General features: G+C 41.1%; 2 protein-coding genes across 5 annotated transcripts in view; one reads left to right on the top strand and one right to left on the bottom strand.

Moving 5' to 3' along the window:
- Positions 1 to 24334, bottom strand: part of PCBP4 (poly(rC) binding protein 4) — a 100754-nt gene that overhangs the window by 5581 nt on the left and 70839 nt on the right. The window lies entirely within an intron of this gene.
- GPR62 (G protein-coupled receptor 62) lies at positions 515 to 22188 on the top strand. Of its 4 annotated transcripts, none has more exons than XM_060765836.2 (2): positions 515 to 738; positions 13766 to 22188. In XM_060765836.2, exon 2 carries the CDS (start codon positions 13877 to 13879, stop codon positions 15101 to 15103), a length of 1227 nt encoding a protein of 408 aa, XP_060621819.2. In that variant the 5' UTR covers positions 515 to 738; positions 13766 to 13876; the 3' UTR covers positions 15104 to 22188. The 4 variants fall into 4 exon arrangements, with proteins under 4 accessions (XP_060621819.2, XP_060621818.2, XP_060621821.2 ...); XM_060765835.2 differs by having other exon boundaries at positions 516 to 1195; XM_060765838.2 differs by lacking the exon at positions 515 to 738 and adding an exon at positions 6913 to 6972.

Below are 24334 nucleotides of genomic sequence, written 5' to 3'. Positions count from 1 at the left end.
TAGTAAGAAGCTCCTTTCTTACTTGTCTTTATTATTTTTGCTTTTACTGTTTTTCTTCCCTCTTGTTATCTTTCAGTTTATATCATTTAATCTGTTACTGTTTTGGAAAATTCTTAACAAGGGAGAGAGAAGGAGAAAGAAAAGGCAAAATGATAAGTACATTTAACATGAAGTTAAAGCACAGAAATGAGATGGTACATGTAATCAGAATCATATCTTAGTGCTGGTAAAGTACAAAATCGGGAAAACACATACACACATGACTAGTAATACTATAAAAATGCTCAGCCTTTGTATCCAGACTGTATCCAGAACCCCTGGATGCAATTTGGTAAGCAGGCCTTTCAAGCTCCCAGGGGACCTTTTCTGTTCAGCTTTCCCCACAGAATGGGAGAAGAAATCAAATATCTTCCTTTTCTTTCTCTTCCCCCCTTTCAGTTAAGGCTGGATGCATCTCAGTGGAAACAACCAGGCTCCGTTATCTCCCTGGAAGAACGGGGAATGCCTCAGATGCCACTTTGAAACCACTGCCATTGCCTTGTCTGATTCCAGAGTGTGACCCAGCTGGGGTCACAGCATCCTATGCTATGTGGGTGGTGCTTAGGACCCAGTAGAATTCTCTCGGTGAGTGACAGACTGTGCTTTAAAAGGCCAGGCAGAGCCCAGATGTGACAGCCTGTGCCAGCATCCACACGCTGAAGAAGCAGCAGAAGACGTTGCCTTGCCGCCTTATTCCAGGTGTGGAAAATCTATTTAGCAGTGACTTTCAGAGGAGGAAGAGGAGGGGGCAACGTCTTCCTGGGGATTGTGTGCATCCTCCCTGCATCTTTTCTCCCTGCATCTTTCCCCTCCATGGAGTATCATCAGCTGAGGGCTCTCTTCCCCACCCCACCCCCCTGAGTGGAGAAGGACATTGACTCCACAGACAAAGCAGATCATTGTAAATAGGACAATACTCCTTGCTTCCTGGTACAGGGGAGCATCCCCAGCCTACTATCGAAGGGAGAGAAAGGATACTGGGGAGAATGGAGACCTGGTGTGGCTAGCTTGAATCCATTGCCAGGACAGGACAAATAGTGGAGGCTAAGTGCACATTGTCCTCATCAGCCAGTTATGAAGAACTCACTGAACAAGAGGAAGCAAAAACCAGGGCTGCTGTGGTCCACCCAAGAACTTCCCAGTGCACTTCTCTTGGGTGAGTTCCTTTTTCTTGGGATCTTCTAGGAGGAAGTGTGTCTGTGGGGAGAGACAGGCATTTCATTCATGGAAAGAGGGCATTTTATTGCTCCTTTCCACAGCATGGTCCTCTAGACCATTCAAGGTGAATGGATGTCTCCAGGTTACAGTTCTAAGATGTATTGAGCATCACATTCCAGAAGATGCAGGAAAGGACAGAAAGACTATGAAGGGTGTAAAGCACAAGTGAGCATTCGATGGAGATGCCAGGTCAGGATTTGCTCACCTGAATTCAAGGAGAGAGACCAAAACCTCAGAGGAGACAATGTTTAAACAGAACCTAATTTGTTATGGGGAATTTATGGGGAAGAAGAGCCTGCAACTGCAGGTTTAAAAAGGGAGAGATTGTTATTTTAAAAGACAGCACAATAGTCAGTGCAGTAAAGGGAAATAATGTATATTGGTACAAGACCTTCTATTCTCCCATAGGCTGGCTAATGTCAATCAATGGAAGATTTCCAATAGAAGACCAGTAGATCAAAAGAAAGACCCTCTGGGCAGCTGTGGGAGAAAGCAGGGCCTGGACTATTGTCAACATAGCTGGAATCAAATTATGAAAATGATGTTTCAGTTTAATTTGTTACTTTGCTTCAGACTTATTGGATTCTCTGCGTGTGTTTCTATCCTATTTTCCCCCCAGAGCTATTTCACTGTCTTCCGCACAGTGGATTACTATTATTATTGGGTTGCTGTGAATTTTCTGGGCTGTATGGCCATGTTCCAGAAGCATTCTCTCCTGATGTTTCACCCCCATCTATGGCAGGCATCCTCGGAATTTGTGAGGTCTCACAAACTCTGAGGGTGCCTGCCATAGATGTGGGCAAAATGTCAGGAGAGAATGCTTCTGGAACATGGCCATACAGCCTGGAAAACTCACAGCAACCCAGTTATTCTGACCACGAAAGCTTTTGATGACATCATCATCATCATCATTTGAGTCAGAGGAATGTACATTCAAATAATAAACCCAAAAAGAAAATACAAAAAAACAGAAAAAATGAACAGAGAGGAAAAGAAGGGGAGAAAGGAAGTCATATAACTTCCTTCTGACCCCACTTCAGTCCTAATACTGTAGAGTCTTGTTTATCCAACCTTCGCTCATCCAACGTTCTGTATTATCCAACACAGTCTGCCTCCCACCTGGATCTACAGCTGTTTCAATACATTGCAGTGTTTTGGTGCTAAATTCATAAATACAATAATTACTACATAACATTGCTGTGTACTGAACTGTTTTTTTTTCTGTCGACTCATTGTAAAACATGATATTTTGGTGCTTAATTTCTGAAATAATAATGTAATTTGACATTTAATATGCTTTTCCTTAATCCCTCCTTATTATCCAATATTTCTGCATATCCAATGTTCTGCTGGCCTGATTATGTGGGATAAGTGAGACTCTATTGTAGTAGTAGCAGCAGCAGCAGCAGCAGTAATAATAATAATAATAATAATAATAATAATAATAATACTTTATTTGTATTCGGCCCTATCTCCCCAAGGGGACTCAGGGTGGATTCCAACATAACAACAGAAGACATTCAATGCCTTCATAAAACAGACAAATACTGATAAAAAAAAATCCCAGAGAAACCCTGCATATGAAAATAACATCAACATCTAATTTGAAATTAAAGCCTATCATCAGTAAATTAAACATAACATCAATAAATTAATTTAATATTAATTGTAATGCATAGAGAAATAAAATTATATTATTCTACCATTACAGAACCCCTAACCATGCTAAAATTACCAATAACCACAACCACAGATTATTACATTGACAGGTTTCCCAAAAAACTCACAAATGTTTTCCAGTCTTTCACAAAGTCTTCAATTGACTTATCCTTTAAAACCCACCTTAATTTGGGAATCTGAGCTAACATTAGCAATCTCTTTTTTCATCATCAGTGCTTGGGTTTATTTCTAGGTTTGGGCAAACAATATTCTTGTTGCCATTACATATTAAAGAAGTAATTCATACTTAATTCTCCAATTTTTTACCCATAATGCTAGCAAAAATAATTCTAGCTACATTCAAAAATTTACATTTAAAACTTTATGAAATAACATATAAATCTTAGGCCAATAATTGTTCACCTTCTTACACCACAAAAGGGACAACAAACACTTCTCTTGACATTGCCAACATTGATTTGAAACATTTGCACTGTATAAATTTCCAACAACTTCCTTGAGATATACATAATCTTATACAAGTTTTCTGTATTTAAATCAACAGGATGCCAACCTGTGTGAGTTAGGTCAGTTGAGGACATTTCTTGATGTGGTTGCTTTATTCACACATGCCTTCAATAGCCATGCTGGTTAGAGGTTTGTGGGGCAAGCTTTTTTCTTTCAGATGCTCCATGTTAGCATCACACAAAAGAGTTTCCCACACTGCTGGGTGCTTGTGAAAAGAAAGATCAAGCAATGTTCTTCCCATTGGCCATAGTACATAAAGAAGATTGGATGTCTAGCTTCACAACATTTGAGGACCCATCTTGGTCCATGCTTAGGTGTTGTCAGGTGAAGGGACCATTAAAAAGCACAATGAAGCTACCCCACTTTTTTCTTCTTGGCAGATGTTCTCCCCTAGTGGCAAAAAGTGGAGAAAAACAAAGGAAAGAAAACACGGGAGGGCTGCAAATGGAAGACACTGAGATCTGTCCTTCCCATAAGCTTTTATAAATGAGGCATTGTAACTGCACAGTAAAAGCCTTGTCTGGAATCACTCATCACCACAACTAATCCTGGCTTTGGTTTGTGAATTGTGATTACTAGAAGCTATTGTTAGGCAGTTGTCCACTGTAGGAACTTTGTTTACCATTCTGCAGTCTAGGAAGGCCCCGTGAGATGTCATAAAATCATAGAATTGGAGTTGGAAGAGACCACTGGGGCTATCCAGTCCACCCTCTTGCCATGCAGGAATGCACAATCAGAGTTTCTAGGCCATTCAAATGTTGTAGTGAGGAGCAAATTGGTTTTGGCATACTTGAAATAGTCTTGGGCCAATTCTGCCTCAGATATCTTATTTCTCTGTGCCCTTTTTGCACAGAGTAGGGGCGAGTCACCTCTGGAGACTTTTAAGCAAAGGCTGGGTGGATATCTGTCGGAAATACTTTAATTGTGCATTCCTGAATAGCAGGGGTTTTGACTGGATAGCTCTTGTGATCTCTTCCAAATATATGATTCTATGGTCTTCTGCATTAGAGTCAAAATATCAGCAGTGAGGTCAACTAAGAAGAATGGGCAACAGGACAAGAGACTTCCCAGAAGTTTCTATTCTTGTACAGACATTCCACAGGTATTCCCAGTTTTTAGAGATTGGATCCATACTTTTAAAAGGCAATTAGTGACTTGTTGTTACGGGAGTAATTGATTGGATTACTCATCACAGGAGATAATTTTGAAGGTAGAAGAGAAGCCATTGCTAGCGAGTTACAGCAAAAACAACAGAAAGTCTTTGAGAAACTCAAAGACTAGCACATTTCCTTTGGCATGAGCCTATATTTCCTCTGGATTATTTCTAATGCTGAATCAGATGAATGAAGTCCATTAATGTTTATGATATAAGACTTGCTAGAATTTATGGGGCCACGGGATTCTTTATGGTCATTCCTGGAAACTTCTTTTTTATTTTTTCTTCTTCAAATATTCTTATTGTAACCTGTATCAAAAGCTCTCAGGGCAGCATACCAGCAAAATCAATCAAACAGGTTAAATAGTTTAAGTTCCTTGTTTAAAAAGCATCAACATTGCTAACATTTTGAGAACTAGTTTGGCGTAATGACTTCAGTGTTGGACTAGGATTATGGGGGACCAGACTTATTTTCAAAGAAACCCACTGGGTAACCTTGAGTAAGTCACACTCTGTCTGCCTTAGTGAAAAGCTATGGCAAGCCTCCTCAGAACAAATCTTGTCAAGAAAACCCCAGGATAAGGTTGCCTAAGGACTTTATCACATGGACAAATTTACCCATCCTATGACACTTTCACCACTGTTCAGGGACGGAGCCCTCCACATCCCATGAAATGATATAGACCCACTCAGACCCATCGTGAGTGCCATTGGATCCCCCACGTACAACTTAGCAAAATTTCTTGCTGCACAGTTACAAAGCCATATTGGGCTCACTGCACACTACATCAAGGACTCAGCCCACTTCATAGAAAAAAAATCAGCAATCTCAAGTTAAATACCAATGACAAACTGATCAGCTTCGATGTGGTGTGTCTATTTACCATGGTCCTGGTAGCAGACACCATTGCACTAATCAACCAGAGGTTCCCAGAAGACATCACAGCTCTGTTTCACCATTGCCTCACCACCAGCTACTTTCAGTGGGACAATGAGTTCTACAAACAGAAAGATGGAGTAGCCACGAGAGTAAAGATGAAGATCCACCCAGAGGAAAAGTGTTCTTGCCATACATCAATGGAAACACTGACCGCATAGGGAAACTGATGAGGAAACACAACATACAAACTATCTACAGACCCACCAAGAAAATCCAACAAAAGCTAAGTTCAGCAAAGTACAAGAGGGATCCTCTCACTTCTGCAGGAGTCTACCGTGTACATGCAGCTGTGGACAAGTCTACATAGGGACCACCAAACGCAGCGCCCAAACACGAATCAAGGAACATGAAAGGCACTGCAGACTACTTCAACCAGGGAAGTCAGCCATAGCAGAGCACCTGATGAACCAGCCTGGACACAGCATATTATTTGAGAACACTGAAATGCTGGACCACTCTCACAACCACCATGTCAGACTACACAGAGAAGCCAATGAAATACACAAGCATGTGGACAATTTCGACAGAAAGGAGGAAACTGTGAAAATGAACAAAATCTGGCTACCAGTATTAAAAAAACCTCTAAAATTGCAACAGCACAACAACAGAGAGGAAGCAGGCAGGGACATCTAATTACCTCTCAACAAAAGTTTGCCCCAGGCACAGTCAGGCCATTGTATGCTAATCAAGGTGGCCATTTGAAACATTCACACCTAGCTCCAGCAGACAAGAGTCCTTTGTCTCACCCTGGTCATTCCACAGATATATAAACCCTTTTGCCTAGTTCCAACAGACCTCACTACCTCTGAGGATGCTTGCCTAGATGCGGGTGAAACGTCAGGAGACAATGCCTCTAGACCATGGCCATATAGCCTGAAAAAACCTACAACAACCCAGTGATATAGAGTTACTTCTGGCAGGGCTCCATCCCTGAACTGTGGTGAAAATGTTGTAGGACAGAGCAATGAGAACACGGAAGGCTTCCTATGTTCTCATTGCCAACAATGGGACAAGTGCGAGGAGAAGCTGGGCAGTGACACTTTCCCCCATGGGATGGGGAAGGTAATGCTGCGGGCACAGGGTGATGGATTCCCACATTGCCCGCTGGATTCCCCATGCTGCCTGGCGAATCCCCCACTGTTGCTCTCATTGGGAGACTACATGTGATGAGATCATAAATCAGTCAATTTGAAAGCACATAACAAGAATGGCATTGTTTCACCATCTCCAAAATCCAAAATATTATAATGTATGTAATTACTTGTAAACTTCCAAAAAAATTCAAAGTACCCAGTGTTAGATATTTGTTATAATTACTATCACTATCATTATGTTCATATTATTATTATTATTATTATTATTATTATTATTATTATTTCAACCCCAGCGCTATCATTACCTGCATACACAAAGCCGTCAAGTGCAACATGTGGTAAGCACTGATGTTATAGTACCCTCCATACTAGACATCAAATTGTTCCAGTCTTTATCATGGCCCCAACTTCATCTAGTTTCAGTGCCTCTCCTTTTATACTGGGCAATTTTGGTTTGAGACAGTTTTTCTTACTACTATTGTTGTCTTATTTTTAAGTTCTTTCAAGGCTGTCTCCAAAGTAAATGCTTCACAATTGCATGATTGGAAAAATAGGAACCAAAGTTTCTGGACTGCTACTTGAAAATGAGATGTTCTCTTGGGACTGGGTGAGACCCATTGATCTATACAGCCCCCCTTTCAGCAAATATTGAGTTTACCATGTGGCTCAGAGGAAGAATCTGCTATTATTTCTAGGGAAGAGGAGATGGAGAAGTTAATGTGACAGCTTCCTCCTGCTTTTGGAAAAAGGTGGTCTTTTGGGATCAGATCATCCATTATTGTGTTGATATATAAGACAGAATGTTTGCTGTTCTCATTGGATATGAGCATGAAATACACGTGTGTGTAACTCTGTGTACAAAATTGTGTAGGCTAGGCATGTCTGTGCCTTGTAAAAATGACAGGTATGTTAGAATATACAGACCAATGACAATCAAGAACACAATTAATCATTTTCATCATTACTGGGAGGAAGAATGTACATAACATACTTAGGCAAGCTTTTGTGAGTGCGTTCAAAGTTGTGCTACAACTAATAACTAAATATAGGCACATGCTCTGTGTGTATATGTATGCGTGTCTGAGAGAGTGAGAATGCACTGATCAATATAAAAGTGGTACAATAAGACTCCCATAACAGTAAAGCCCATATCTGTGGCTTCACTTTCTTGCAGCTGGGAAACGTAGTCTGTCTAGGAATTTGGTAGGTCTTCCACATAGTGTGCTTTCCACAGAAGTTACCACAGAGTTGCATTGGAGAACCTAACCACTCACTTACTTACACTTGGAGAAAAACGGTCCCTCTAAGAATGTGCTATGACCTTGAGTGCAACTCTATGGTACTCTGGGGCTGGAAGTCCAATAATTTAATGGCATTCTGAAATATCCATTGTTTTGGGTAACTGTGGTCTTGATGGAAATGTATCCCCTATGGCTATGGAAGACTTCCTCTAATAAGATTCCTTTGAGATCATAGTGATTTTAAGACTAAACTTTATGAGAGGTCTTATCTCTGTCATTGGTTCACCTCATTATTATTTTTCTTTTGCTTAAGAATATAACAATAAGAGTGTGAGGAGAGCTTCCCAATCTTAAATCCCTCTTCCCATGATGGGAAAAAGCATGGGGACTTTTGGCCCTGCAATGCAAAGGTGTAAGAGAAGCCTCAATAATGAACTGGCATTTGAACAGAATGCTATACCTGGGTCAATCACAAACTATACTTCCCAGCAGGGGAAGTGGGAAATTAGATTCCTTATCAGCATATCTGTCTCCAAATTCTGTCTGTGTGCAGAGGTTCAAAACTAGACATTTCATTAAAAAAATAACAACTTGTTATTAGATTAGCTTTGTACCAAAAGTCATCTTTGGGTCCTCTTATATTATATGCCCAGGAGATGGTCTTCTACAAAATTAAGGAGGGGAAAGACTTGTGCCATCTTATTTTTCTTTTTAAAATACTGCAGTGGGCTAAGATGTATAGGGTGTTTTGCTACTGCAATCCAAAGCTGATTTGAATGTTATCAGAGCACGTGGGGCAATTTCTGCCTGGCTGCCTGCATCCCATGCTGCTTCAGCAATGTGGGTCACATGAATAATATAGCTCCTTTCCATGCCAAGCCTCCTTGGGGACTAGCAGAGCTGTCTCAGAAAGAAACTGTAGTAATTTGTGCATACTGTGCTGTTCCAACCCAAACGCCCGGCTGTTCAGCATGTGCAACAGATTTTGGACACGGTGACTTTACAGAGAGGATCTTCCGCTTGCAATATTTATTTGCAGTGCTTGTCCTCAGTAATGGACTGGATGAGGGCAAACAAACTGAATTTAATCAAGACAAGACAGAGCGATGCTTCTGTTCAGTTGGAAAGGCGATCAGGGAACATGATTCACCCTGTGTTTGATGGGATTTACATCTAACACAAGGTGGGCAGTTTGGGTGTTATTTGCTTTCTTGGGACCCGAGAGTGCCTTATCTCAATTCTACCACCTTCATTAGCACAATTGATGGGGAAGTGAGAGAGGGCTCCTTGGTGGTTGCTCCTAAACTCTGGAATTCCCTTCCCAGGGAGGCCAGAATGCCCCTCTTCCTGCTGTCCTTCTGTCAGCTGACAAAGCACTTATTCCAACAGGCCTTTGATCCAGAAATACTTTGAAGAACAGACTATGGGATACTGTATTTTTCTAAGCTTTGCTAGTTTATTGGCTTTTTATTTTTAATTACCGGTACATTTTTCTGTTCACTAGACATTTGCGATATAACATTGTGACTACTTCAATTATGATGTTTACTTTTTGTGTTGCTCTTTTAAACTTCTAAACCACTTTGAGTCTTGATTTTTGGAGGAAGATTGGATACAAAAAGTAACAGCAGCAATAACTTTGTCAGACAGCATAAGGAAGTTCAACGTTTTTCTGAGCTATGATATGAAAGGTGATTCCCATATGCTCTCTTGTCATTCCTCTGATGATGGGGTTATTGGGTTGCTGTGAGTTTTTCGGGTTGTATGTCCAGAAGCATTCTCTCCTGTCATTTTGCACACATCTATGGCAGGCATCCTCAGAGGTTGGGGGTCTGTTGGAAACTAGGCAAGTGGGGTTTATATATATATGTGGAATGTCCATGGTGGGAGAAAGAACTCTTGTCTGTTTGAGACAAGTGTGAATGTTGCAATTGGCCACCTTGATTAGCAGCTTTAGACATCCTTTTTTTGGGAGGTGTTAGCTGGGTCCTGATTGTTTCCTGTCTGGAATCTCCCTGTTCACTGAGTGTTACTCTTTATTTACTGTCTCGAATCTAGTGTTTTTAAAATACTGGTAGTCAGATTTTGTTCATTTTTATAGTTTTCTCCTTTCTGTTGAAATTGTCCACATGCTTGTGGATTTCAACAGCTTCTCTGTGTATTCTGACATGGTGGTTGTTAGCGTGGTCCAGCATTTCTTTGTTCTCAAATAACATGTTGTGTCCAGGTTAGTTCATCAGGTGCTCTGCTATGGCTGACTTCTCGGGTTGAATTAGTCTGCAGTGTGTCTCATGTTCCTCTACTAGTGTTTGATGGTCCCTATGTAGGACATAGGACCATAGGACACTGGGTGTTGTTTTGAGTTTTAAACTTTTGTTTTTATATGCTGAAAGTTTTACCTTGTTGTATTGTACTGTGTGTTTGTTTTATGCTTTGTTTTGGCATGTTGTGCCATACATAAACTGCCCCGAGTCCCTTCAGGAAGATGGAGGGGGGAACAAAAATAAGGTTGTTGTTCTTGTTGTTGTTATATTTGTCCCCAGTTACATGGTATAGGATAGACTCTTGCAGAGATGAGAGGATCCCTCTTGTCCTTTGCTGAACGTAGCATTTGTTGGATTTTCTTAGTGGGTCTGCAGATAGTTTGTAGGTTGTTATGTCGAAGGCTTTCATGGCCAGAATCACTCAGTTCTTGTCGGTTTTTTCGGGCTATAGGCCATGCCTCTAGAACATGCCCATATAGCCCGAAAAAACCCACAAGAACTGAGTTTGTAGGTTGTGTTTCTTCATCAGCTTCCCTATGTGGTCAGTGGTTCCCTAGATGTATGGTAAGAAGAACATTTTTTCCTCTGGGTGGAGCTTTGTCTTTACTCTTGCAGTTTGTTCTTGGTCTTGCAGCTTTTCTGATGTCTGATGTCTGATGTGGTCATTACTGCCAACTCTGTTACTTTCCTAAAATGCCTATAAGAGTCATGAATATATACTCTCCAACTGTCCCAATTCATCAGGAGGAGTACCTATTAATCTTTTTGTGTCTCATTTTTTTCAGCTGTTTTTAAAATGCCCCAGTTCCAATCTTCTCCTGTCACTTTCCCTCTGTTGGAAAATTAGTTCAAAATGCAAAGCTACCAGTAGTTTGCAGTCAATTAGCAGGATGGGGAGGAAGGACAGAAGCTTGCTCTTCCCCATAGGCTCAGGCAAAAGCAATCTGATGTAGCCTCTTCTAGCTTGTGTGTTATTATTAGTAACATCTGTCATTGTGACAACACTCTCGTGTTGCTTGGTCACATGTCTCCAATCTGTGAAATGTTGGTGGGGAGAGGACAATATTGTGTTTCATACACAATTGGGGCTCTCAAGCATGGTGCCTTTCCAAAGGAAAGAAAATTTAAGGGAAGGTACCTGTAGTCAAACATGCCCTGAAACTAGCACAAATGAATATGGAAAGCCAACTGATTTACAGAAGTTTTGCTAAAAAAACACAGGCAAATATCTAACAGAGAGTTGCATCTGTGGAGCTAGGAAGTGGTCAGACAACTCTGATTCCTATGCTCTGAATGCAGAATTTCAGGCTGAGCGGTGTGTGAGGGAAGAGAAAGTCCTATTGAAAGACATAGATGCCATGTGTGTATGAGATGGGGATGTATCCTCAGGGTTCAGTTTAGAAAGTGGCTTCCAAAAGTCAGCTCTCCACACATTTACCTGAGAGAACACATTTCTAGGAATCTCTAGGTCCCCCAGTATAACACAATGGTCAACTTCCGCTGGGGGTTCCACCAGAAGTTGACCATTGGGTCTCATTGGATGACCTAGAGATTTTTACAGATACCATATTAACCAAATCTGCAAAAGTTAAGCCTATAAATGTGAAGGGGTGACTGTATACCAAGCAGACATCCACACTTAATAGCCGAAGCAAGAATGCAAGTCTTTCATCTGAACCTTGATTTAAATACAACTAGTATAATCCCTCTTTGTGTGTAAAACTCATACAATGTACTAGCCATCCCCATAATAAACATGGAAGATAAATTACTGTTATTTCCATTTTACAACTGGGGGGGGGGGGAGCATTATCTGTCCTTATCTGAATATGGTGGTGGGTTCCCATCCTTGACATGGTGACTGCTAAAGGGTCGCTCACAGGGATCTTTGGGAGGTACCTTATTCACAGCCACCCACAAAGTTCAGTCTTGATTTTAAATTAATCTAGGTTGAGACTTCAAATTTCTTACAAAGGGACATCCACACTCTGCATTAAGTCTGCTAGAAACTGCCACATATTGTTCAGCAAGATAAAGTGCATAGCAACCAAACAAGCAAACTATTCCACCTACTGAGATATCACTGTGCGAAATACCCACCGCTGTCGGTTCTCAGTGATGACCCTGATAAAGGTGTATCAGAAATATTCCATCTCAGCCCAACGTGACTCACTGAATACCTCCTAGATTAATTTCTGCACTGGTGTCAGCAGTGATTTCATAATGCAGCCTTGCTAGGTTTCAGGTTTTTTTTTCTTTTGCATTTAAAGGGGCCAGTCCTGCTCTTCTGGGAGGCAATGGCAAATCTCTTCTTAATGGCACAAATCTGAGAATCAGGTTTGACTAAAATGTAGAAGGAAAGGTAGGGATTTTTCATTGACTTCATAGGTACCAGAGAAGCCAGAAAGGTTTGCAGAGCCCAATGGGTGGATGCTTCTGGAGTAATATGTGCTCATCAAACCATCACCAAGGGTGCATCTGCACTGTAGAATTAATGCAGTTTGGCACCACTTTAATTTCTATGGTTTCATACTATGGAATCGTGGGAACTGTAGTTTTGTGTTTGGCAGAGAAGGCAACAATACCACTCTGCCCAGCTTTATCAACTTGATTCACTGGATGTCTTGAGCACGTTTTTGATGCAGTATATTGAAGACTGTCTCATAACTATCTCAAAGACATAGCCGTGTTAGTCTGGATCAGCATGCAAAGGGATATTGTAAACATCTTTGACACTAACGGAGAGAAAGAAGTTTGCAGCATAAGCTTTCATAGATTTAAGTGTACTTCATCAGATGAATGGACCACCAATGAGGAACTTGCCACTTCATCGCCATACCCACACATTTTGCATTTCTTTTACTATTCACACATGCATCTGCTCATTCATGGGCACACATGCCTATCAACAAGCACTTCACTTCATGCATCTGATGATATATACTCAGCCTATGGAAAGAGCCCCCGGTGGCGCAATGAGTTAAACCCCTGTGCCGATAGGACTGAAGACTGACAGGTAACAGTGTCGAATCTGGGGAGAGCGTGGATGAGCTCCCTCTATCAGCTCCAGCTCCTCATGCAGGGACATGAGAGAAGCCTCCCACAAGGATGATAAAACATCAAAACATCTGGGGGTCCCCTGGGCAATATCCTTGCAGACGGCCAATTGTCTCACACCAAAAGCTACTTGTAGTTTCTCAAGTCACTCCTGACACGACAAAAAAACAAAACAAAAACAAGCCTATGGAAGTCTATGCTACAAATTTCTTTCTGTCAGTCTCAAATGTACTTCTAAACCCCTTTGTGTACTCATCACTATCTCATTACAGCATCAATGTGTTAATAGGATGACAGCATCCAAAATGTTAGTAGCCTTGAGTTGCATGTTAGATCATCAAGTTGTGAGCCCCATTGATTGCCCCAACTATTAAGTTTTGTCTATGAGCTGACTCACTGTTGATTTAAATTGGAGCAACCAATATGATGCAGGCACAAGTTGCTTTCATTCTATTTATTTATTTATTATTTATTTGATGCATTTATTAACCGCCATTCTCAGCCCTTTAGGGCGACTCATGGCGGTTCCCTTTCATTGCTTGTTGTTAAATTTTTGCTGTTCTCTGCAGAGATAAAGAACTACGAGAAGAGAAGATGGTGTCAGTGACAGAGGATCCAAGCATATACTGGTGGCTCTTGCAGGTAAGGCTCAGGTGGCTTTGAAGAAGACTTCAGATACAATGGTCAACAGAACGAGGATTAACTCTACCTATGGACTGGATGCAGCTGGTGTGTCCCAGTTCCAAGAAGCGATTGGTATTTTCTTCATGGTCATGCTGAGTGTCATTGCTTTGGTTGCCAACACAGCGGTCATGGTTGTCATCCTCAAGACACCTCTGCTAAGGAAGTTCATTTTTGTCTGCCACCTCTGCCTGGTGGACCTCTTGTCTGCCATTTTCATCATGCCTCTGGGGATCATTTCCAGCTCAGCCTGCTTCAACCGAGTACTGTATAGTATTGCTGAATGCCAGACCCTGATCTTCCTGAACGTCTGTTTCATCAGTGCCTCCATCCTCACCATCTCTGTAATCAGCATTGAGCGCTACTACTACATTGTCCACCCAATGAGGTATGAAGTCAAGATGACTACTGGGTTAGCAATTACTGTGGTGGCTTTCATCTGGGTGAAGTCTGTTCTTGTGGCTGCCTTGGCGCTGGTTGGCTGGCCCCAAGATAATGGTGCCAGCAGTGCCAGCAAGTGTACTGTTTGTTGGAGCCCTGGAGCCCACAAAAAGGTATTTGTGATCATCTTCAGCTTCCTTTGCTTCATCGTGCCCACTGTTATCATCTTTGCTGTCTATGGCAGCATCTACAAAGTAGCCCGGATTGCTTCCTCACAGCATGCACCTCAGCCCGTCCCATCTTGGACTGCCACCATACCCAGACAAAGATCAGACTCCCTTCACAGCCAGGTTACTATAATCACAACTAGGAATGTGCCACCCAAGTTGTCACCAGACCGCTGGTTTGGGGGGAATAAAGCTGCCTTGACCTTGGTCCTCATTGTTGGCCAATTTCTCTCTTGCTGGCTTCCATTTTTCTCCTTCCACTTAAACTGCTCCCTCACCTCTCCTGCCTCAATATCTAGTTATAGTGAGATTGTTGTGACCTGGCTTGCCTACTCCTCTTTTGCTATCAACCCTTTTTTCTATGGGCTACTGAACCGTCAAATCAGGGAGGAGCTGGCCAAGCTGGGACGACATTGCCTCAGCAAGCCTTTGGGCCAAGAACTGTGCATCTCCAGTCCAGAAGGCTCAATCCATGAGAACTTCCTCCAGTTTCTGCAAAGGACCAGCTGTACAACTGAGACCCGTTCTAGCTATGTTAATTCCAGCCCCAGGAACACCTTGGACCAGACTGCAATGGGATTTAGAATTCCTGGACAAATCCCTGAAGAAACCAATTGACCAAAGGACAATACATTCATGTCCCTGCCTCCATTTCTTCCCAATCATCTCTGATTTAAGAGGAAGAAGAGAAGGTGCAGGGCTCTGGGAGAACATCCTGAGCCTCCTTTGTGGAGGAAATCTGCAGCTGAACAATTACCTTTCTCTCTAATAAGGAGGCAAATGTGATTAAATGGGTGATGATAATTCCCGTCTACCCCATTCTTAACAACCTATCAGGGACCAGTATGTAATACTGAATTCAGATTAAAGAGACAGTATTGTGCATAAGGACTTTCCAGAAAATCCCTCCAAAGTTCTTATTGAAAGCACTAATGTTCTGTTACATACCTACCAGAACCAATGGTGCTATTCCTCACTGATCCTGTAATGAAAGGGGGATGATCTGACTTTGTAGCAGATAGAAAGCCAGGTTGTTTTATAACTGTTTTAAGGTGTTTTTCAAAATCCATTGTATACTGCAGGGTCTAAATTATTTTGTTAGTCTGGACTCAAGTAGTCCCATTGAATCAATTGGATTTTCCTACTGTCTATTCAACAGTTGAGTCAATGGGTCTACTCTAGTTGGGGATTAACCCACGGGATTTCAGTCCAGTGTTGAAGAGAAGAACTGCCCAACTTCCAGAGTACTGGCAGTGATAGCTCACTTTAAATGCTTCAAAGCTGCACAGATCAGGAGAGAGAGAACTGTCATATCCATCACATACTCATGTTATTAGTCTGGAGCAACCACAGCCCATGTAGGATGTATTGATGTGAACAGAAAGTGAAAAATGCATTTTCCCAACACCTTAATACTGTTATACGGGTGTGAAGAAGTTTTCGTTTCCTCAGCAATTGAGAGTTAAGTGGGAGGATTTTCTTGATCGATAGTAAGTCAGTAACTCCTGTTTACTCCTTCTATAAAAGTCATATTTCCAGGAAGTGTTCTAATATGGTTGCCCTGGATAGTGGCGTCATTAGAGAAGTGTGGATGTGGTGGACCATATTGAGTCACACAGTTCGAGGGGGCGACATCAAAATGACTCAATTTTTTGTGCAGTGTTTCAACTAAATTTTTTAATATTTATTTTTTTAAATCCTTGGTGTCATGTTATCTCCAGGACATAGGTTTATAGTGAGCCTCAAAGCTGTGCACTCTCCGCCTCATGCCACCAGTTGTGCTGGGCCTTAAACTCTTAATAACTGCCTCAGTTCTCTTTTAGCATCACACCTTATTTCTTTTGCTGCACATAACTTCCTCACTTGACGCGTGGGGAGGTGACGCTATGAGTTACTGCACTTCCTCACTTGACGCGTGGGGAGGTGACGCTATGAGTTACTGCACTACATGACACCAACTCTTTTTTCTATGGGCTATTGAACTGTCAAATCAGGGAGGAGCTGGCCAAGCTGGGACGACATTGCCTCAGCACGCCTTTGGGCCAAGAACTGTGCATCTCCAGTCCAGAAGGCTCAATCCATGAGAACTTCCTCCAGTTTCTGCAAAGGACCAGCTGTACAACTGAGACCCGTTCTAGCTATGTTAATTCCAGCCCCAGGAACACCTTGCTACTAGTGACTCTAGTAGCATCACTAGTCTTGGACACTGAATCATAGAATAGCCTGCAAAGACCATTTAGTTCAACCCTTTAATTCTTGGGAATATGCAATTAAAGTATTCCTGGCAGGTGCCAACTCAACCTCTATTTAAAACTGCTGTAAAGAGAAAGTCCACCACTCTCTGAGGCAGTTTGTTTTGTTGTCCAACAGCTCTTATGATCAGAATCTATTATATTTGTGAGTTGATGCTTGAAAGTTATACATGGGAAGGAGGTGAGTGTACTACTTAAATCTTTCAGCATCTATGGGAATTCTACATGACTGGGGATATGATAACGGAAGCCTCAACAATGAACACAAAAAGGTCTTTTTGTGCCAATTCCATTTCTGCCTTTTGCTCACGAATTTGCAATACCATATTGCAGGTGTGCAAGGCTACTTCCCATTCTTTGTTCTTTTGTTTGATAGCATAAATACAATGTCTCAATGCACAGATAAATGTAAGTCTCTCCTCATCGGAAGGCTGTGATTAAAGCACTGGACAGCATCCTGCAACTGATCATGGTCATGCTGGTTGGGGATGATGGAAATTGCAGTCTAACACATTTAGAGGAAATAGGGTTGGGGAAGACTCTTAATGTCGTATATACATTTGTGTGTGTGTGTGTGTGTACAGTAGAGTCTCGCTTATCCAACATAAATGGGGGCTGACAGAACATTGGATAAGTGAAAATGTTGGATAATAAGGAGGGATTAAGGAAAAGCCTACTAAATGTCAAATTACGTTATGATTTTACGAATTAAGCACCAAAACATCATGTTTTACAACAACTTGATAGAAAAAGCAGTTCAAAACATGGTAACATTATGTAGTGATTACTGTATTTACTAGGGCTGGGCGGTTTCGTTTCGTAATTTTGTAATTCGTTAAAAATTCGTTATTTTTTTTATAACGAAGCGATATTGAACCATTCAGGAGCATCTTAAAAACGAAACGAATTTTTCAATTCGTTTCGTAATTGCTTCGTATTCGTTTCGTATTCGTTTCGAAATCGTTTCGTTATTATTTCCGCATGTCTGGGGCAAGTTTTATAGCTGTTGTTTGTTTAATCAGTGAAAAAAAATTATAAATATCACACCAACAGTCAACAACAGAGGGAGAGGGAAGCTTCAAAAGTTCCCCCTGTCCCATATGGAGGTTTTTTAGCGTATTGCGCGGTCGCGTCCGCCATTAACGAATTGATTCGTATTCGTTTCGTATTCGTTTCATATTGTTTCGTAATTTTACGAAAATTTCGTAAATATCGAACTTTTTTAAAGAAAAATTTCGGAATTCTTTTAAATATCGAAACGCAAAAACCCCCAAAAAACGAATCGAATTTAGAAACAAATTTTTCCGTGGTTGCCCAGCCCTAGTATTTACGAATTTAGCACCAAAACATGGCAATGTATTGAAACAGCTGTGGATCTGGGTGCGAGGCAGACTGTGTTAGATAATACAGAAAGTTGGATGAGCAAAGGTTAGATAAGCGAGACTCTACTCTGTCTATACACACACACATACATACACACGCATACACACAGGGAAGGTCTGTGTGTATATAATATGTATATATTCTATACAAGAACCTTGGGAATTTTGATTTAAAAAGGGGCTGACGATTTTTCAGTTCCTTACAGAGCCTCTTTGATTCCCCATAAAGACAGAATTGATTTTTAAAAGCAGCTTAAATCTAGAACATAGGTTTGCAAAATATTGACTGTCTTCTGCTTTAAAGCTGGGCAATTTCAAAAATAGTCAACTACATATTGGTGCTCATGGAACACAGCTACTCACAATAAGCCATGTTTTGTGTTAATCGTGGTTGTTTAAACTTTGATTTGTACAGCAAACAACCGAATTAACAGCGATTTATCCTCCCTATTTCTTGCTTGTTTTTGCTGTCCCTTTTGTCAGGTTTTATTTTAAGGTAACATGTTGGTACTTGCAGCTGGTGGTGTCTCACCTGTCAGTGGCACAGTGAAATCACTCTGGATTTTAGTATGAACTGTAAAGATGTGTCCATGGTACTGAACTCTATCCCCTAAACAGATTCATCACCTTAGATAGTTCTTATAAAGTTCAGACTAAATTCAATGTCCCACAAACATAGAAATCGCCAGCCGCCACTAGCAGCAAGTCATGGTTGTGAGTTTGGATGTCATAATAAGAGACAGTTTAGACAAACCAGAATTCATAAAACAACAAATAATAGATTTGGATTTTGTATTATGGCTGATTGACAAGCCATTTTTTTTGGCAGGGGCAGATTCAAAAATCACAACAAGCCAAATAATAGTTTGTTATGATGTATGAACACACAGCTTTTTGAACAGCAATGGCTTCTGTGGGTAAATATGTTTCAGTTCTTCTGGGATGATCAGAGACAAGTTAACAAAAAGAAAAAAAGAAAAGAAAAGAAAGAAAGAAAGAAACCGCACTGCAGGTCTTGTTCCCTCACCGAGGCAGAAAGAGAGCTGATTCATTCCAGATGAGCAAAGCCTTTCGCTCTGTGCAGTTGTATCATTTGGTTCATTGTGACCTCTAAGAGAGTGCAGCTGAAATAGACACGCAAAGCTGGGATCAATGAGACAGCTCACAGTAGCAGGCCAAGACCGCACACTACCTGTCTGCCTCAAGGCACTTCTAGAGAGTCAGCCTTGATCTAAAATGAAAGCAATCTCTTGATTGGTTTGATGTGACAAATGCAGGCTGTCAGAGTAAAAGGGAGAGTTTGGGTCAAGGCATTACTTGCTATTTGTAATGGGCAACTTCATTTATTTCACAGACATATGATGACCCTATCAAATTCGGAGATGCTGCTTATATAAAATGACAGACAGTGAATACAGGTTGAGTATCACTTCTCCAAAATGCTTGGTATCAGAAGTGTTTCAGAATTCGGATGTTTTAGGATTTTGGAATAATTATATTGTTATATATAGACATAATCTTGGCGATGGGACTCAAACCTAAAAATATACATTTTATATACACACAGCCGAAAAACAGTTATTTATAATATTTTTCATAATTTTGTTCATGAAACAAAGTTTGTGTACACTGAACTATCAGAAAGTAATGGTGTCACTATATCAGCCATCCATGTGGATAATTTTAGTTTTGGAATATTTTAGATTTTTGAATTCTGGACAAGGAATACTCAACTCGTATATGGTTTTGGCTTTCATTCTAGTCATGAAATTTGTTTTAAATGCTCACTGACTGACTTAAGCTGTATACTTTATCTCTGGAAGAACCATTTCTACTCATGTACAAGCTGACCTTGTGGATAAGATGAGGGCAGTTTTTGGAGCCAAAATTATGGATATGCTGAGAGCTATTCTATGGAAAAGGGGTCAGCTGCCCCTGTCTGCCACTGCCATTTCCCACCCAGGCATCAAAAATGGCAAAAGCAGTGCTATAGTGGATAATGTAGACGGAACCACTGCATCTTTTAGGGAACTGGTTCTCAAACTATGGGTCCCCAGATATTTTAACTTTCAACTCCTAGAAATCCTAACAGCTGGTAAACTGGCTGGGATTTCTGGGAGTTGTAGGCAAAACACCTGGGGACCCACAGGTTGAGAACCATTGTTTTAGGATCTCCCAGGATGCAGGAAGCATTTATCTTTCACCATTCTGCTCATGGAAGGGGATGGTTCCTTTTTTTGAAAAAGATACTCTCCTTACATTAGCCTGTGGATAAGTCAACCCATACAGTCATGCCAGTGGCCACATGACCTTGGAGGTGTCTACGGACAATGCCAGCTCTTCGGCTTAGAAATGGAGATGAGCACTAATCCCCAAAGTCGGACACTTAATGTCAGGGGAAAACCTTTACCTTTACTACATCAACCCAGGTTTTTTGGGTAAATTTTGACTAAAAATTCTAGACTTATATATATGAATATATAAGTTGTTGCACTGAATTCAAGTAGACTTTCTTCCATTTAAACTCAGAGAAAAGGTTACCTTTTTGGAATTACCACTCTCAGATACTCCTGGCCAGTATAGCCAAAAAGTTATTTTCCTAAACCTGGTCTGTGTGCAGACTACTGAGGTAGAAGATTAGCATATTTATCCATATTCATGAGACCTAGCAGCAAGTATGCAATGCCTTTGAACAAAAGTCTCCTGCTGGACTAGTGAAGGGAGCATTTTTAATGAAAGAGGTGAAGAAGAGTGATTGTAAGTGACTATTTAGAGTTGTGATTACTTTTAACAATCTTCTGTTAATAGAAACAAACCTTGAGGACATTTCCGAGGACATTTCATTTTTGGTTTCTCTATTTGCTTAGGGGCACACATTACTCTGTTCCATGTACGGAATTAAGCTTCTGGCTATGCATGAATCTACACCAGATATAGGAATTGGGCAAACCCCCCCCCCCCTCCACTAATATTGTTGGATTGCAACTCCCAGTATCTCAAACTAACATAGAGGAATATTGGGAGTGGCAGTCCAACAGTATTTAGTGGGTGACATTCCCACCCTTGATCTAAATGTTCACTTCTATACACATGCATGTAAATGTTCACTTCCATGTAAAGAGACACCATGATATAAATGGGTTGACTGGAAAGACGTGTAGGCAGCTGATTGGCAGAGCATGCCAGGAGCTGGAGTTCTGATTGGCTGTCTCTGGATTGCTGCTGAGACAAACTGTTTTAACTGCCATTTTCACCCAAGAGTGGGAAGAGAGCCCTGACTGGAAATAGCTAGGAAGGAAATGGCTGTCAACTCTCAGAAACCTGATTATTTATAAAGTAAATGAGGCATATTTAAAAACTGTTTAAAGGGATTGTTTATTCCCTCTTTTCTCTATGTGAATTCAGATAGACTGCTGTATATCTTGTTGCCCTGTTTGATCTTTTGAATGAAAGTAAAAATACTGTTACTTGTTACATGAGCCTGAGTGACACTTTATTATACTGCAGGGTATATCTTGGTTCAGAAACTGTGGTAAAGCTTCTGTTCATTTACATTTCCAACCCCCAACATGACCATCACACTTTGGGATTGAAATTTAATCTGAGTCTCTTGTGGTTGGGTTGTTGTAGGTTTTTCGGGCTATATGGCCATGTTCTAGAAGCATTCTCTCCTGACGTTTCACCTGCATCCATGGCAAGCATCCTCAGGGGTTGTGAGATCTCTTGTAGTTGACTCAACAAGCACAGATCAGCAGAGGAGCATGTCTTGGAAAAGGGGAAAAGTTAAAGAGCCCGCAATTTCTTGATGTGGCATCTCTTAGCCAATGTTGCCTACTTTGACTGGCGGAATCTCTTCAGGGTCTCAAGCTGACAAGGGTCTTTCTCATCACCCACGACTTGATCCATAGTGAGGTTGGATTTAAATGCTTTACTTCCTATTGGAGAATTTCCTCTGAACTTTGTTCTTAATTGGAGATCTAATCTCTGTAACAAGTGTTTAATGAAAACAGCAAGCAATTAAAAAATAAACTCCAACTGTTTTAAAACAAATAAAGATCAAGATATTGAATGGCTGCCTTTTTATTATTACTTTTTATTATTTCAGTGCCTGATGCATGTGATACAAGAAAGTATACTCAAGGGTGGATGTCCTCTTGAGACATTTAAATTACAAAGACTCCCCTGCTGCCATTCCTAACAACCCCAGAAGAGATTGGACTAATTAGCAAAGGTCATCTTATCTTTTGAGTCTTATCAGAGCTGTACATCTGCCAAAGCGGGGGGGGGGGGGGGGGGGGACTACAGTAACAACTGCTTCTCCTTTAAAGCTATTTCACCAAGAATCTGCTAAGTATGATCCAAAAAGTAACTGCTAGGAAACATTCCTACATGCTAGTTTCCACATGAATGAACAAAGTTGGGAAAAGTTAATTTTTGGACTCACAGAAGCTGCCAGTCAGCATGCTTTTTGTGAGAATTATAATTAAAAAATAACATGTCTGTGTTATTCAAAGAGCATGTAGTAAGTAACTCCTTTCTCTTGAATGCTATCATTATCAGGAAAGGAAATCATGGCATAAGTGGGGGTGAAGAGTTAGCACTGCTATAGCCTTCAGTGGTTCCCATTGGGTTTGTAGAACCAAATCAATTGATTACAAGTAGGGCCTAACCAAAAGGGACAAACCTGAGCATCATCTTTGGTATTGGTTGGCCCAGACATCTTTGACAGACCTACAAGGGAGAACAGGATGCAGAGAGATTGATTTTGCTCACCACTATCTAGGAGTCTAGTAAAGTAGACTTCTTATATCTGTTGTCAAAATGGCCTTTTACCACTTTAGGGTAGAAACATTAGTGTTTTGACAATATGTGTTCCGTTTTCCAGTCAACAGAAAGTATTCCCTATTACAACTGCACCACTTGGCTGCACATGTACCATTTCAAAGTAATACATGGGCCCATTTATCTATTTACTTTATGGAAAAGCTTTTGCTCTTTTTCCTCTAAAGCTTAAGCTTAATGCTGTGGTGAGCATTGCCAAACTGTGTTCCTATGAGAGCCATCCTGAATCTGCTGGAGTATATAGATATTCCAACTGTTAAAATTTGGCAGGGACACTTCCACTTAATTTTCTCTCATGCCAACTCACTAGAGGGCAGATTCCTGCCCTTCCCAGCAGGATTAGGCAAAAGCAAACTGCTACAGTTTCTCTTAGGACTCAGCATTATGTTCTCGATGGGATGGCTCAATCTGGGGCCATCATGCTCACTTTGCAATGCCCCATTGATGTTTACCAGGTCAAGAGTGGATCAATCCCACTGTGCCACCACTTGTCACCAACCAAGGAGTTCCCTGAAAGCACATTGCCATTGTGGTTGCATCTCTTGAGGTCTTAATGGAGTGCCTGTACAATCAGAAAGGGCACCCCATTATGCGCTCAGCAAATGTGACTGCAATGGCCAAGTGCTCATAGGGGGCTTCATGGCCATCAAGGGACAGGAGTGGTGGCACAGGGACAACTCGCCTCCTTCCCTGTGCTTATCGTGATGGCAGTGTGTATGTGGACAACATATTGAACTGAACAGGGCCTGATCCAGATATCCACAAAGCCCATAGATACATCAGAGCTTCCTACACCCTCCGGAGTAGCCCCCAACTTTGCTTAGTGCAAAGTAAAGTCAGTTTAAGGGCCAAGAACTGGATATACTTACCAGAGATCTCATATATTAGCAGCAGCAGATGTGTATTATGTTTTTGTTTTCATGTAGATGCAGCCTTAGTTTGTGTGTTCATCATTCATAGTTTTTGTCATCTTGGCCACACACTGATATTGCCCGGAAACACATGTCCCAGTTTTGTGAAATGGTGGGTAGAGGATATGTGATGCTACTCTAAAACACTAGATTATCTTGGTCAATAAAGACACACACCGTTTGCTCCATCCTTTGAGATGCAGCAATTTGAAGCTGCTTTGCTGGAAGCACAGTGCAAGTGCCATCCCTGTCTCCACTTTGCATCAGTCCGTAAATGAAATGGCATAATCTGTTCACAACTGTTTCAGTCAACGTAAGTCAGTTTGATCAAAGAAGCACCTAGCTTTAATTGTCTCCATGTCTGCTGGCATATTTATCAAAGGTGAAATGCAAAGTTATAAAAAGCTGTCTAAATGAACTCTTTCAAAAGCAAATGCCTCAGAAAGCTACTGTGTTCATCCA

Source organism: Anolis sagrei, chromosome 2, assembly GCF_037176765.1.
Source record: "Anolis sagrei isolate rAnoSag1 chromosome 2, rAnoSag1.mat, whole genome shotgun sequence".
NCBI classification, from domain to species: Eukaryota; Metazoa; Chordata; class Lepidosauria; order Squamata; family Dactyloidae; genus Anolis; species Anolis sagrei.
Note: the sequence above shows the minus strand (reverse complement) of the source record. Positions and strands in the feature narration are given on the sequence as shown.